Source organism: Gallinula chloropus, assembly GCF_964237585.1.
Source record: "Gallinula chloropus genome assembly, chromosome: 14".
NCBI classification, from domain to species: Eukaryota; Metazoa; Chordata; class Aves; order Gruiformes; family Rallidae; genus Gallinula; species Gallinula chloropus.
Window position 1 is genome coordinate 16,083,237 of NC_140099.1, and position 13,013 is coordinate 16,096,249.

General features: G+C 46.3%; 1 protein-coding gene across 1 annotated transcript; it reads left to right on the forward strand.

Moving 5' to 3' along the window:
- The first annotated feature begins 1,249 nt into the window (after positions 1 to 1,249).
- Positions 1,250 to 12,785, forward strand: CALM1 (calmodulin 1). The gene is made up of 6 exons (XM_084270445.1): positions 1,250 to 1,331; positions 4,497 to 4,527; positions 5,424 to 5,567; positions 7,424 to 7,530; positions 9,026 to 9,161; positions 9,349 to 12,785. The coding sequence occupies exons 1-6, from the start codon at positions 1,329 to 1,331 to the stop codon at positions 9,375 to 9,377; spliced, it is 450 nt and encodes a 149-aa protein (XP_084126571.1). The 5' UTR covers positions 1,250 to 1,328; the 3' UTR covers positions 9,378 to 12,785.
- Positions 12,786 to 13,013: the final 228 nt, after the last annotated feature.

A 13,013-nucleotide genomic window follows, 5' to 3' on the forward strand; every position in this document is an offset into this window, starting at 1 on the left:
CCTGTCATGAACAGAACCAAAAGTCCTTGATTCCGTTTTGGGTCCATGGTTGTGCTCCCGTATCTACTGAAGGAGGTGTAGAAGGAGGTGTTCGAATGCTACAGTATCTACCTGGGTTATTATCAGCTGGTGGACAAGATCCCCAAACCCAGAGCAGAGGGAGAAGAAATTAAGCAAACGTTTGACATCAGGACATGCTTTTGCTGCCTCTCATTTGTAGGCTACAGCCATTCTGCTGAGGAGGGGATGGAGTGATATGTCAGCTGTAGACCATCTGATTCTGGTTTTACCATCACCTAGATTTTGGTGCTAGAGAGAAGACCTACGATTAAAAAAAAAAAAGGCAGCTGTGCTCTCTTCGACGTTTCAGCTTTACAGGCCCTGTCGTACGACCCTTGTCGTTCAGATTTCCCCGAAGAATGTGCTTTATGAAGGCAACCGACCCCCCCCCCGCCCAGTGCCATCATCCTCCGTCTGCCAGGTGCCGCTCCGGGCCCCCCGGGGGACCGCTGGCCACCGCACCGCCAGCGGGGATGCTGTTTAGAAACAAATAAAAAGCACCAACTCGGCCGAAATTCCCCTCACCCTCGGGGGTTCCAGCCTCGAGAGCGACATGGGGAAAGGCCTCGACGCAGGGGCGGCGGGGACCCCGGAGGGTCCCCGCAGTGTCGCTGCCCGGCGATGGACAACTCCCTCCCCGCCGGCCCGGCCGCCCCCGGCGGTGTCCGCCGGCACCAACGTTCAGCGGAAAATGGCCACTGCTGGGGGCGAGCTGCTCTCACCCCTCGGCTTGGGAGCGGGGGCGGGGGGCAGCCGCGCAGTCGGCAGCGAGCTGTGTCCGTGTCGCCCCAGAAACGCGGCCTCTCCCTCGGGTGGGGGCTGCTCGCTCGCCTGTCCCCGTGTGGCTCTTACCTCAGGGGGCGAGGAGACAGGGGAAGGGGAGAGGAGCGCGGCGGGCGCCGAACACCGCTAGGCTGGAGCCCTCCGCGGCCCCGAATCCCTCAGCGGACCGAAGGCCGCGCCGCGGGGCGAGCGCCCGTCGGGCTCGGGGGGGAACTTGACGGGGGGGGGGATGGATGGGGGGGAGCAGGCCCGCCAGGGGAGGGGCCGGGCCGCGGAGGAGGCAGGGCTGCTCGCCGCAGTCACCCTCACACATACCGCGCTGGGGAGGAGAGAAAAAGGCCCCGCGCCGGCGGAGGGATACAGCCCTACATATATAGCGCGCCGGCGCAGGCTCACACCCATAGCACTTCTCCGAGCCGCGCAGAGGAGGAGGCAGCAGTCGCCGCCACTCGTGGTCGCGCAGTTCGTGCAGCCGCCGCCGCGCCATGGTAGGTAGCTCGACCGATCGCGGCACGGGGTGCTCGGGTTGCTTCGGGGTCTGGCGTGTGGGGCGCCTGCTGCAGGCTGGCTGCGGAGCCGGGCACGGTCGGGTCGGCGGAGCCGAATCCCTCCGGGTAGGGTTGGATGGAGCCCCGCGGGGACGGGGCGGTGGAAGGCCGCAGCCCTTACCGCCCGTATTTCCGCGGGGTGATCGAGCTGATGGCTGCGGCCGCATGTCCCGCCGTGTGTCCCGTCCCCCCCCCCCCTCCCGCCGCGGGGATCGCCGCGGAGCTGTGGCCCTTCCTCTTCCGCTGCTTCCTTCCCTCTTCCCCGGGGCCTGCCGTGTGGGCGCCCCGGCCCCGCGCCCTCCCGCCGCGGCCCCGCCTCGCCTTCCCCCGCATGCGGCGCTCGCTCCCCTCCGGAAAGGGCCGGGCGCGCTTCCCCGGGTCCGCGGCTCCTCCGCCGGGCAGGGCGCGTTGCGGGGCGGGGGCCGAGCCGGGTGGGGCGCGGGTCTGCGGGCGCGGATCCTGCTCTGCTCCGGCACCAGCTGCACTGCGCAGGGAGGGGAGGGGGGGGAGCGGGCGGCCCGGGGGAGGGCACCGCGCTGCAGCTACTGCGCCCTCGCCCCCCCATCCCCCAAAAAAACGCAGCAGCGGCGGCGAAGCCCATCGCTGTCTGCATTACATCATGTCTCCTCCTCTTCCTCTCCGGCCCCCGCGCACCCCCCGGCTGGGGGAGAACGGGGCGCAGTGCGCGTTGCTCGGTTGGAAACGGCCTGACTCCCGCATGGCGATCTGGGCGGGGGAAGCCTTCCCTCCCCCCCGCGGGGGCTGCGGGGGAAAAGCCGCTGTACCCGCTGCCGAGGGGAGGCAGGGGATGGGGAAAGCTGCTGGCAGCGGAGCCGAAACGCTCTCGGCTGCAGGATGAGGACGTGGTGTGGCCGGCGGCTGGAGAGGGAGGGGAAACGGGGACGCACTGCAGCAGTGGATGGCTGCTGGCCGGGAAGGGCGCCTGTTGCGCTCGGCGGGCTACGAGCCTCCCGCTCCCCCGCCCGGGCGATGCCGGCATCCGCCTCGCCTCCGAAGCGCATCGCTGGTGGGCTCCGGCAGCAGTTTGCATCATCCCCCGGCCGTCGGGCTCTGCCGTGCCAGCCGAACTCCTCGCAAAAGGGAACAAGAGGAAGGGCTGGGATTTTCCAGGCGGTTTTTTTTGCTTCCTACGAGACCGACGAAACAGTTGCAGGCTGACCTCTAATCGCGTTTTGGCAATCTGGGTGTTCCTCTGCTGTGTCTCTCCATCTCCCCTTCCCGTCGGGGAGCTGACATCACCGGCACAGGATTTGATGACTTGGCTGGGTGGGGTGATGGCTCCAGCCCTGGGTACCTTTGTCCTGTAGCTGGAGCGAGCGGGCAGCGGTTGTGCCTGTTGCTCGGAAAGGGGGGGAACCCTGTGGTGGTTTAGGGTCGGTTTGCACGGCCGTGTGCGCGAAGCTGTTCGGGTTGGGCTTTTTAATTTGAAATCGGGTTGTTGGAAACCACCAGTGAGCTCCGACTCGTGGGGCAGTGAGCCGGTGCTGTGGGTTGGAGGCTTTTTGCCGAGGTGTGGCTCTGTTTCCTGTTCTGCAGGGCACTGAGTCTGTTATGTAAATTCCTTAGATAATCTTGAAGTAAAACCTTGCGATTTCTGGAAAATCGCAAAGGCAGCTGAAAGGCAAACTGGATTTTGAACACTGGATTTTGAACACAACCTTTCTGCTGATATTAAAGAAGGTTTATTAAACTTGAACCCCATCTTCAGCTGTTAGCATATCTACCCTTTTCTTCCCCTTTCCACCCCACTGTAATACGGGGAATTAGTTAACCATAACTTACATATATCGAGACATTAAAAAAACCACCCTATGTCTGTTTTCAGGTGAAATTTGTTTATGTCACTTAACATATGCAGCAGGTTTTCAACAGTACCCTCTTTGCCAGTGTAAGAAAGAGATAATAGATGGTATAGCCTATTAATTCTCCATTGCAGTTGTTCTTCACTGCAGTAAAGTGGTTTTTATACTTAAATAATGGTATTTTAGGACAAAATACTGGTATTCTAGGACAAAAGGGTTATGAGAAGCCTGTTTTTGTCTGACCTACAAAATTCTCTGTTCTATTAGTAAAAGCTGTCCAATAAAATTAGCTTAAAAGGAGCTAGATACCTTGTATTCTCCAGTATCTGTGACCAGGCATGTAAAATTCAGATGGTTTTCATCTAGTTACAAGGGAAATACGTATTTTTCCATAAAGGGCTCTTTAGTTCCTGAGTCCAGACAGCAGAGCTTTTTGTGATGCTCTAGCCATACAGATGGGAGAGGCTTCTGGAAGGATGTGAGTAGCAGAGTTAAGGTGTGGGATAGCCCATTTAATTGGCCGTGTAGCTGTATACCTTTAGATGCAGCAGTGGCCTGTTGATGGACAGAAGGCTGTAAGCAGGCATTTTACATCTGGCCACTTAAAATGATGTATAAAACCACCGCATATCAGTGGGAGGCACCTTAAGCTGCTTGGCTGGGTGGAAAATGATGTGGTGCTTGCAAACTGGCACTTTCTGTCAGAGATGGCAAGAAAGTCTCCGTAACACCAAGTAGTAATTCCTCCCAATTTCGCGGTACAGACCTTTTTATTAAGCTAATGGTAGGCCAGTAGTGGATGCATCGTGGCGAGGGAGATGGACAGATGGACTGAGTAGCGTTGGATCACTAGGTGGCACACTTGTCATTAGCCCACTAATGTGCAAATACCCCACGAGGTAATAGGGTCACTGTAGTGCTGGATATGGCATCTGATGTGGTGTGAAACCTCACACATGTGTCACTAAGGATTTCGTGCCTCTCTGCCCAGTTGCAAGGAGCCTGCCCTGTGTCCTTTGGTTCACCAGATGTGGTTCTGCAAGTCCAAGGGTGCTGCTGGGTCTGGCTCTTCGTGTCCAGTTTCAAAACACGCTGGCTTACATGTTTTGGAAGCGGCTGTGTGGGGTAGCAGGGTGGAATGGCCTTGCAGAGGCAGAATCCTGGGTTTGAGTGGCTTTGTAAAAAAAAAAATAAAATCATAAATCGCTACTGAAATCTAAAGGAAGTGTCTTGACATAGCTGGAGGTAAACAATGTTCTAAAATGTTCTATTCTTCGTGTAGGCTGATCAGCTGACTGAAGAACAGATTGCTGGTAAGTGTCTGTGTGAGAAATTACTTTTTTTGCTATCTCCTTGTGACTGAATACCTAGATAAAATCTCAAGCATAGTGGAAAAGAGTTTTTGACAATTTCAAATCTGTGTTAATGCTTTTTTAAAAAGCACTGACTTAAAAAAAAAAAATCAAAAGCAACCAAATGTTCCAGAAGATTACTGGTTCAGTGCCACTTCATTTAGACTGTGCTACTGGGCTTTCATTGGACTGCAGAGAATGATTTTTTCTTAGACTCTTGGACTTGAGCCGAATCTAGATTTTTTTTTTTTGCAAACTTCTTGGAGTCAGAGCCAGACATATGTACTCTTTAATAATGGGAAGATGAGCTTGAAACAAAAAGGCAACAAATAAACTGAAAATGGATTTACTCCCTGTTAATAGAAGTCCATGTCTTTAAAATAACTTCTGATCCTGTTTGTCATTCAAACTGGTTAGGAGAGTGAAAATTATTTGACATTCTGAAGACAAGTCAGCCACTTGTGGCTGACATCAGATCACATTGTCTGCTGCCTTAACATGTTGTAAATGACAACGCTGGGATTCCTGCAAGTCTGCTAATGGTGAAGGGTGCCCAGTGCATCCTTTCACTTACCCCAAGTAGCTGCTGTTTATGGTGCAACTGAGTCTCAACCAAGGTGATCTTGAGGTGCATTGTAGAGTTGTAATGCAGACAAAATAGCCACATGAAATAGGTTCATATACAATGCAAATTACTGTAAGTAATTCAGTATTTGGAAGTGTTGATTCAATATGTGGACAGGTAGATAAAATGTTTCTTAAAGCTGTACCAGGTGGTGTTAGTGGTGTGCATGTTTAGAATGCAGCTTTCTCATGCCGGTGATGTTACTAAACACTGGGACTGTTTCTGCCCCTAGAATTCAAGGAAGCCTTTTCCCTATTTGACAAAGATGGTGATGGGACTATCACAACAAAAGAACTGGGAACTGTCATGAGGTCACTGGGTCAAAACCCAACAGAAGCAGAATTGCAGGATATGATCAACGAAGTAGATGCTGATGGTAAGTGTTGGAAAGGCAGTTACTAGCACCATGATCTTGAATATGGTAACCTCTCTGCTTGGGCTGTGTCAAGAAGGTTCTGTGAGACTGATCTCTTGAAGCTGTTTCACAACCTAAACTCAGACCAGTGTCAGCTTTTTAATTGCCCTCCTCGCAGCAGTCAAAGATGCTGGTGGTATTAATGAGACTCTAAAGAAGGGATGGGCAGAGACAAGGTTACACTGTTTGTCTTTAATATTTTATGGGTCACAGGCTTCCTATTGCTATGTGACTTGCCCTGACCTATCGTTAACCCGCGTTTCCACCCAGTTTTTCTGTGTGTCTTTTGTCAGCTCTTGTTGGTCTTAATGGCTGTGCTAATGTCTGTGATTGTCTTGGGCAAAATATGTAGTGGGAGTGGAATTGTACTGAACTTTCACGATTTGAAAACTGGCAAGAGTGAGAGACTGTATAGGCTGATATAGTGTGTTAGATCACTGATGGTTGGCCTGTGACAAAAATGAAAAATGCTTTCCCCTCCTCAGTAGTGCCAAGTCTTTGATCTTTTATTGTTTGTGATAGTAATTTTTCTCTATTTCTGCAAAAGAGTGAAAGTATCATAGAGATTATATGATTATCAGACTACATTAATTACTACTACTGAAAGTGTAAGTTGTCCTTAATTCCCAACCTGTGGATGTAGATCCTGGAAAAACATCAGGGCTTGCAGTGCTACATAGATTTGCTGAGTAGTGGCTTCTTTAGGCTGCAGCCAACAATGTTGCACTGATAGATTAAAAATTAAATGAGACTGAGACTTAAGATAAGCATACCTGCCCATCTGTTGAAACCTGTTCTATGGCAGAATGCTTTGCTACTATTACGTATGTTCATTGAGAATTTTCAAAGCTGAGTACAAGACCTGTATTCAGATGTGGCTTGTGGATAAAGCATCTGGTATTCTTAAGCTGCAAAGGGTTTCCTAAACTGTGTTTATTTAGCTGCTTTGTTACATGTACCCAAAGAAGTTTGCACATTTCCCTTTAAAGTGTAGATTTTAGTTGCACAATTAATTGTTTAATGTAGGTTTCTTGCATACAGGCCTGAATCTCACTTATACAAATCTATAGTTTCTGCTGGCTTAAACTTGTTTCTTCACTGTACCATTTTTCTCATGGCTTTGAGCAGCCTGATGTTTGAATCTTTACTTTGAATGAAGAGCTTAACTCTTAGCTCTTAGGGGTGAGGCCTGGATATTACATGGGATTTTTAGCTTTTTGGTGCAATACCTGTAAGGACATGTATTGCTGAGCTTCTCAGAAATAACAAATAGTGGCAGCTTTTCTCATGTCACTTGAATTTGCAGATCCTTATTGCCTCTTAAAATGGTTTATTACTTTTGTGGTGTGCAACGCGCACTGATAAGAAAGTTTATTTTTAACGAGGTTTTATGAGCATCTCAGCAAAGTTTAATTTCCTCAAATCATAGATACCCTGGATTTGTAGCTCCAGCTTTATAATGCTTTCCTTTCCAGAATCTCAGACATCCACTGTGAGATTCTAAGGAAACTAATGATTTATCTTCAATTCCAATCACTCCCTAAAGTATAGGTTAACCTTGGAGCACCAGACTGGCATTTTGCTTGCAACCTGGGTGGCAAATGGTATGGTTTTACCAGGAGAGAGCGCAACAGTTGATTTTTGTTGTGCTGAAACACCACAGTGGCTGCTGGAGGTTGTAATAACAAAAAGGCAGTTGTAGCAATTGAGGGAGAAGATACGGTTCTTCTCTAAGAATGGTTTATGGAGGATCTGTCAGTCTTGTCCCTGGCTAAATTGAATGGAAGTTTAATTTTTGGAAGTTTCTTTTCGTTAAGGCAATGGCACTATCGACTTCCCTGAATTCTTAACCATGATGGCCAGAAAAATGAAGGACACAGACAGCGAGGAAGAAATCCGTGAGGCATTCCGAGTCTTTGACAAGGTATTAATGAAAGTAAAACTAATCTCTAGAAGCAGTAATGATGGCAGGTTTTTTCCACAGTAATTTCTCTCATATAAAGAAGTGAGAAGTCCTCTAGTAAAAGCAGAGGAATTGGAAACAGAGCAGGGATTGTTCTGGAAATGGAACCAGGGCTGTTGTGGGCTGGTTCTACGTGCTTTACATAGATCTGAGCTTTAGGTTCATGCATAAGAGAAGCTTTCTGGCCTTTCTTTAGGAGCAGGGAGAAGCAGAAGTTGGTGCTTGTGTGGGGTGGTTTGGATTTTCTTTGGGGGCGGAGGTGTGGAGTGTGTTTTGTATCCTCTGACTTGGGAGGAAGGGGGAGATGTTTGCATGGATGCACAAGGTTTTATACTCCCTTATGGAAGCTTTTGAAGATAAAAACATCAGTGTTCAGAGGGATGTGAAGTATTGCGTGTTCCATTTTCAGTACATGGACTTTGAGCTTGTTCAGCTCCCTCCATCTTCAAGGATACCTGGGCACAGATGATGTAGGCCAATTATTTCTAGAATGGGTTCCCCTCTTTGGATGGCTTGGATATGACAGATGTTAAGAGAATTTTTGAGTACTGACTGGTGCAGCTGCACCGACTGATGCACACACACACACACACACGGGGAAGACAACCTTACTACTCTTCATGGAAAAAAAAGTGCCAGCTACTAGTACTTTGGAGAATGTGCTAATGGAAATGCTGTTATTTGGTTGGTGCTTCATCTACTCTGCGGGGTTGTTTCTGCAGAGTAAATGTGTTTCTAAAGCCACTGAGGTAGCTTACCTGCTTGTAGCTGTATGAACTCCTGTTCTAAGCTGGTGTATTCTTCCTGTAGATGAAGACAGTACCTGAAATATGTAGGGGGGTGAGCTCTAGGTTTAGATACTAGTAATGGGAATGCTGACTTAGTGTCATTTTTTTTTTTCTGCCATGAAGCTGTTAACAGCTCCTTCTGGGGAGAATTTAAATGCTTTTTTTGAAGGCTTGTTCTGTAACATCTTACTCAAGAAGCCAAGCCTGGCCATCTGTGGTCTAGTTATAGAGGTAGCATTACAGAGAAGAGAAAGCTGACTTTATTCTTGCTGGTGGGGAAATTGTGTTGGTTTTAGATTTTTTTTGGGGTTTTGCCTTGGCTTAGGCAGCAGAGACCAAACAAAACCCATTTTGTTTCTGGGTTTATTTTTGAGCACTGTTCAAAGGCATTAAAAATATCTTATCACAGCTGTAAATCAGGCATGTGGTTATTCTTGCAATACAATAATTGTATAGGAGGATATGGTGATAGGCATGCTTTGTAAGGCGATGAAAACTAGTACATGATGTGGGGTTATACAGTGTGTATCTGTCCCGAGTGCCGTAAGGCTACTTCAGAAGCGGTTACTGGAAACCTAGGTGCAGTTACTGGAAACCTAGGTGTAGTTTCAGAGTTCAGTCATTCTTAGGATTGTTGATTGTGACTTTGTGCACCTCTTTCCTCACAGGATGGCAATGGTTATATCAGCGCAGCAGAACTACGTCATGTTATGACAAACTTAGGAGAAAAACTAACAGATGAAGAAGTAGATGAAATGATCAGAGAAGCAGACATTGACGGGGATGGGCAAGTCAACTATGAAGGTAAAAAGATGCTTGTCTTGACTCAAACCCATCACCTAAAACATCAGCTTATTCAGTAGTCCATTTCTGTGGACGTAAACTTGGATTCAGTGAAAAGGGCTTTTTTTTAAATGCCAAAGTGTGTTTAAGAGTTACTAGTTGAAGTACTCTGGAGACAGTAAATCACAGTGACTTTTTATCTTTTCAGAATTCGTACAGATGATGACTGCAAAGTGAAGAGACCTCCTTTACACCTTTTTTCCTCTAGAAGAATCAAATTGAATCTTTTACTTACCTCTTGCAAAAAAAAAAAATGTTCATTTATTCATTCTGTTTCTGTATAGCAAAACTGAATGTCAAAATACCTTCTGTCCACAAACTGCATGTAATGGTTGGTGGTCCTGTCCCCAAAAGATAAAGTTAAACATCAGTTTTACAATATAATTAATTGTACTACCTTGAAAATAAAAAAAAAAAAAGGAAGCACTTAGTGAACTCAAAAGTTCCATTTGCTAATGACTATTACACTGTTTGGGCTGGCCGGTTTTTCATGCATGCAGCTTGACAATTGAGCACAGTCAGACATTTGTATCAAAAGGAAACAAAAAAAAAAACCAAAACCAAACCAACCTAAAGAGATCCACTCCCTTGATCAACAGTGGGTCCTAGTTCAATTTGTAGTATAAATTGTCATAGCTGGTTTACTTTAAAATTGGTTTATACCTCAGGATGGTATGCAGCAAAAATGGTTGAAGGATGATGCAAAACTTAGAGAAAAATGCCCTAAAGGTTGAGTGGTTCTCCTGTACGTAGCCGTGTGCTCCAAAAATACGGTGACTTTAACTATGGATGGCGTCTCCGCGTCAGAGTACTGGTTTAACATTGTCTGCATTGCACTATAGTGAAACGGGTGTCGGGCTGTTACCGTTCACAAAATTTTTAAAAGAAACCTTCACCAAGGGAGCATCTTTGGACTCTCATATTTTTAAAACCTTCTGTACCATGACTTGGAGCTGGCGGAGTAGCCTGTGGACTTCAGCACAACTATCAACATCGCTGTTCAAGATATTAACAATTTGTGTCCATTCCAAGTTGTAAATGCTAGTCTTTTTATCCAATAAAAGACCATTAACTTAAAGGTGGTGTTAAATGCTTTGTAAAGCTAAAATATATATATAATTGAGATAATAAACCAAAAAAGCAGTAGGAGGGAAGTGTTTCTATGAATGACTTGCTGCTAAATTATAATGCACATGTATGCAATAAGTTATCCCCTATCTTTTCAAGATGGCAAGAACTGACCTCCTGTAACCCAAGACCTTTGCTATAAATAAATGAACTTGTGCTTGCCTTTCATATTACGACAATGTTAATTTAGTTGGTCTCAAAGTCGTGTAATGCTGACTCGTCAACTCAGCACAGAAGTAACACCTCATTTCACTAAAGTGGAGAGTTCTGAGCATGCATGTTCATGGGGCAACATGTATAGGTTGCTTAGGATTTTTGACAGGTTATAGAAAATAGTTGGAGAAGTTAAACAGCATGGACTTCATAGTGATTCTCAAACATGCCAAAAATGCAGTTCTCTACCCACAGAAAGAACAAAACAGACATTTCTTTTATGATATGTAAAAAAAACCCCAAACCAACAACAAAACAGCCTTTTTGGAAAGTGGGGCTATTATGTCTTGACTATCTTCTCAAACACTTGCATGAATTTTGTGGGGTGGAGAAGATGACTAGGGTTAATTTAAAAACCATCTTGTTACTTCTGCTTTGCATGCACTAGCAGTGCTTAGTCATTCCAGGTCTCTGAGTAACTGTTCTCTGATCCTTCAGCTTCCCCATGAATGAGTGGCAAAGCAGCCGTGTCCACTCTTGTTTGAAAGAAGAATGTGGTTTATCTTTTTCTCTTTTTTTTTTTTCTTTTTTAATAGAGCCTCCATGTGGAAGGCTGTTATGCTTGGGAGGGAGGGACTACAGCTTAATTACTTGACTGTAAGTTTGTTTCCAAATGTGACTGGAGTTGCAAACCTTAATTGCTTAATTGCCTTTGGTTTTGGAGAGTATTGATAGTATCTCTTGAAAGGGATGCAAGTCTCCATTCATCCTGTCTAACTGAGGTGCCTGTGTTAAGAATGTGGTTGCTTGAAAGGCAGCTTTGCTCAGTGGGGGCCGAGACACCTCCAGAAGGCAATTGAGACTCTCTGCCTTCAGTGATTACTATTTTTTTAATTTTATTTTGGGATGGGGGGGGTGGGGGGACTTCTGGGTGGCTAGGGACCCAGACACCTTAACCAAGTGCCTAAAAGTTAGATGGGCTGAATGTAGGCAATGGTTGAGATCTCTTAGTTGTCGCCAAGGCCTTTTGCTATGGCTGTGTTAGGCTGTCTTAGCAAACGGGCCGTCATGATGGGAATGTCTTGACTACCATTTGAAAGTAAGAACCTTGTGTGGCAGCTGCAAACTGCTACTCTGGTCGTGCTTGAGAGAGGCTGCACTGATTCTGTAGACCAGCTTTTAAAGAGAACGTACTCAAGAGACAGGCAAGGTTGGAGCAATGGTTGCTGCTCTGAACTAATTACTTCTGCCTGAGTGTGCAGAGAGATCTTGTCTAGTAGGTAAATGCTTCTTACCATCTATCTGTCATTCACTCACGGTTGGTAGGGTAGTTCATTTAAGAACAGCTGCTTTTAGCTTACTCAGTGTGCTCTGTGCTTGCTAGCAAAGAGACCTCGTTCCTGCAGGAGGTTCTTGGCTTGATTAGAAATTGTCTGGCAGTGTGCAGTGTTGGTATGCCCTGTAACTGAATCTGCCTGGAGGTATCTAATTATTAACTGACTTCAGTACCACATCAACCTCGAGTAAATGTATCCTCTGTACAGGACTTTAGCTCTGTTCCCTTCTGCATAGTGAATATCTAGAGAAATGAAATGGTGTCATCAAGGATTTTTTTTTTCTCTTCCTGTGAGTGTGTGTGTGTGGCTTTGGCTTTTTCCAAATGTGAAAGTGTGGGCTGGATACACTCGGTGCATGGCTTAGAAACATGGGACTGGAAAGAACTTCCTGGGTCATCAGATCCAGTCCCCTGCTATTGCAGGCAACCGTGTCATATAATCCTTTTAATAAACTGATCAAGCTTAACCACCTGCTTGTAAGTGGCTTGTTTTCATGGAAGTTCTGTAACTCATGTTGCTCTCAACTGATGCAAGTAATATATGAAATATGAAGTTAATCAAAAGGTCCTCCAGCTTAGTTTTAGGTTTACCATTACACTTATTTAACTGACTTTCTTGAACCTGTTATTCTTTGCACAACACTCAGGAAAGTGTTGAATCTTTACACCCCCTTGCTATGAATAAGAGTTGGTGTGCTTGCTTATTTTTTTTTAATGGAAAAGATGGATGTCTGGCTTGTTGAAATTTGTTAGATATGTTTATTGTCAAGGCAAGAAACAACTGAGTTACTTGTATTTGATACATAAATTTAAGGCTAGAGTATACATAACCATTTTTAAATACATCAACTTGCAGTGTAGTTTTATATTTAATACTGAAATTGTACTGCTAAAGTTTAAACTGCTGTTAATCATATTCCTCTTCTGATCATAATTGAAAAATAAAGGGTAAGAAAATGCTTAACATAGATTATTCATTATCATGCTTATTTTATTAATAATTCAGGCCCTGAATTTGTTTTCTTGGGTGGGGTGGGGCGAAGGGGGATGGGGTTACTGGTGTGGTGGTAGAAGACTCTTACCTCCCCCAATGTCACACTTGTGCGGCTTCAGTAACAAGATGCTACGGAGAAACTACCCTCTGCTTCATGAGGCATTAAAAGCACGTGTGGGTGTGAGTCTGATGGGTGGGCAGT

Excerpts from the sequence above, each read along its gene's own strand:
- CALM1 (XM_084270445.1), top strand. Across the intron at positions 4,528-5,423 it reads GACTGAAGAACAGATTGCTG|AATTCAAGGAAGCCTTTTCC; the intron begins GTAAGTGTCTGT and ends TTCTGCCCCTAG. Across the intron at positions 9,162-9,348 it reads TGGGCAAGTCAACTATGAAG|AATTCGTACAGATGATGACT; the intron begins GTAAAAAGATGC and ends TTATCTTTTCAG.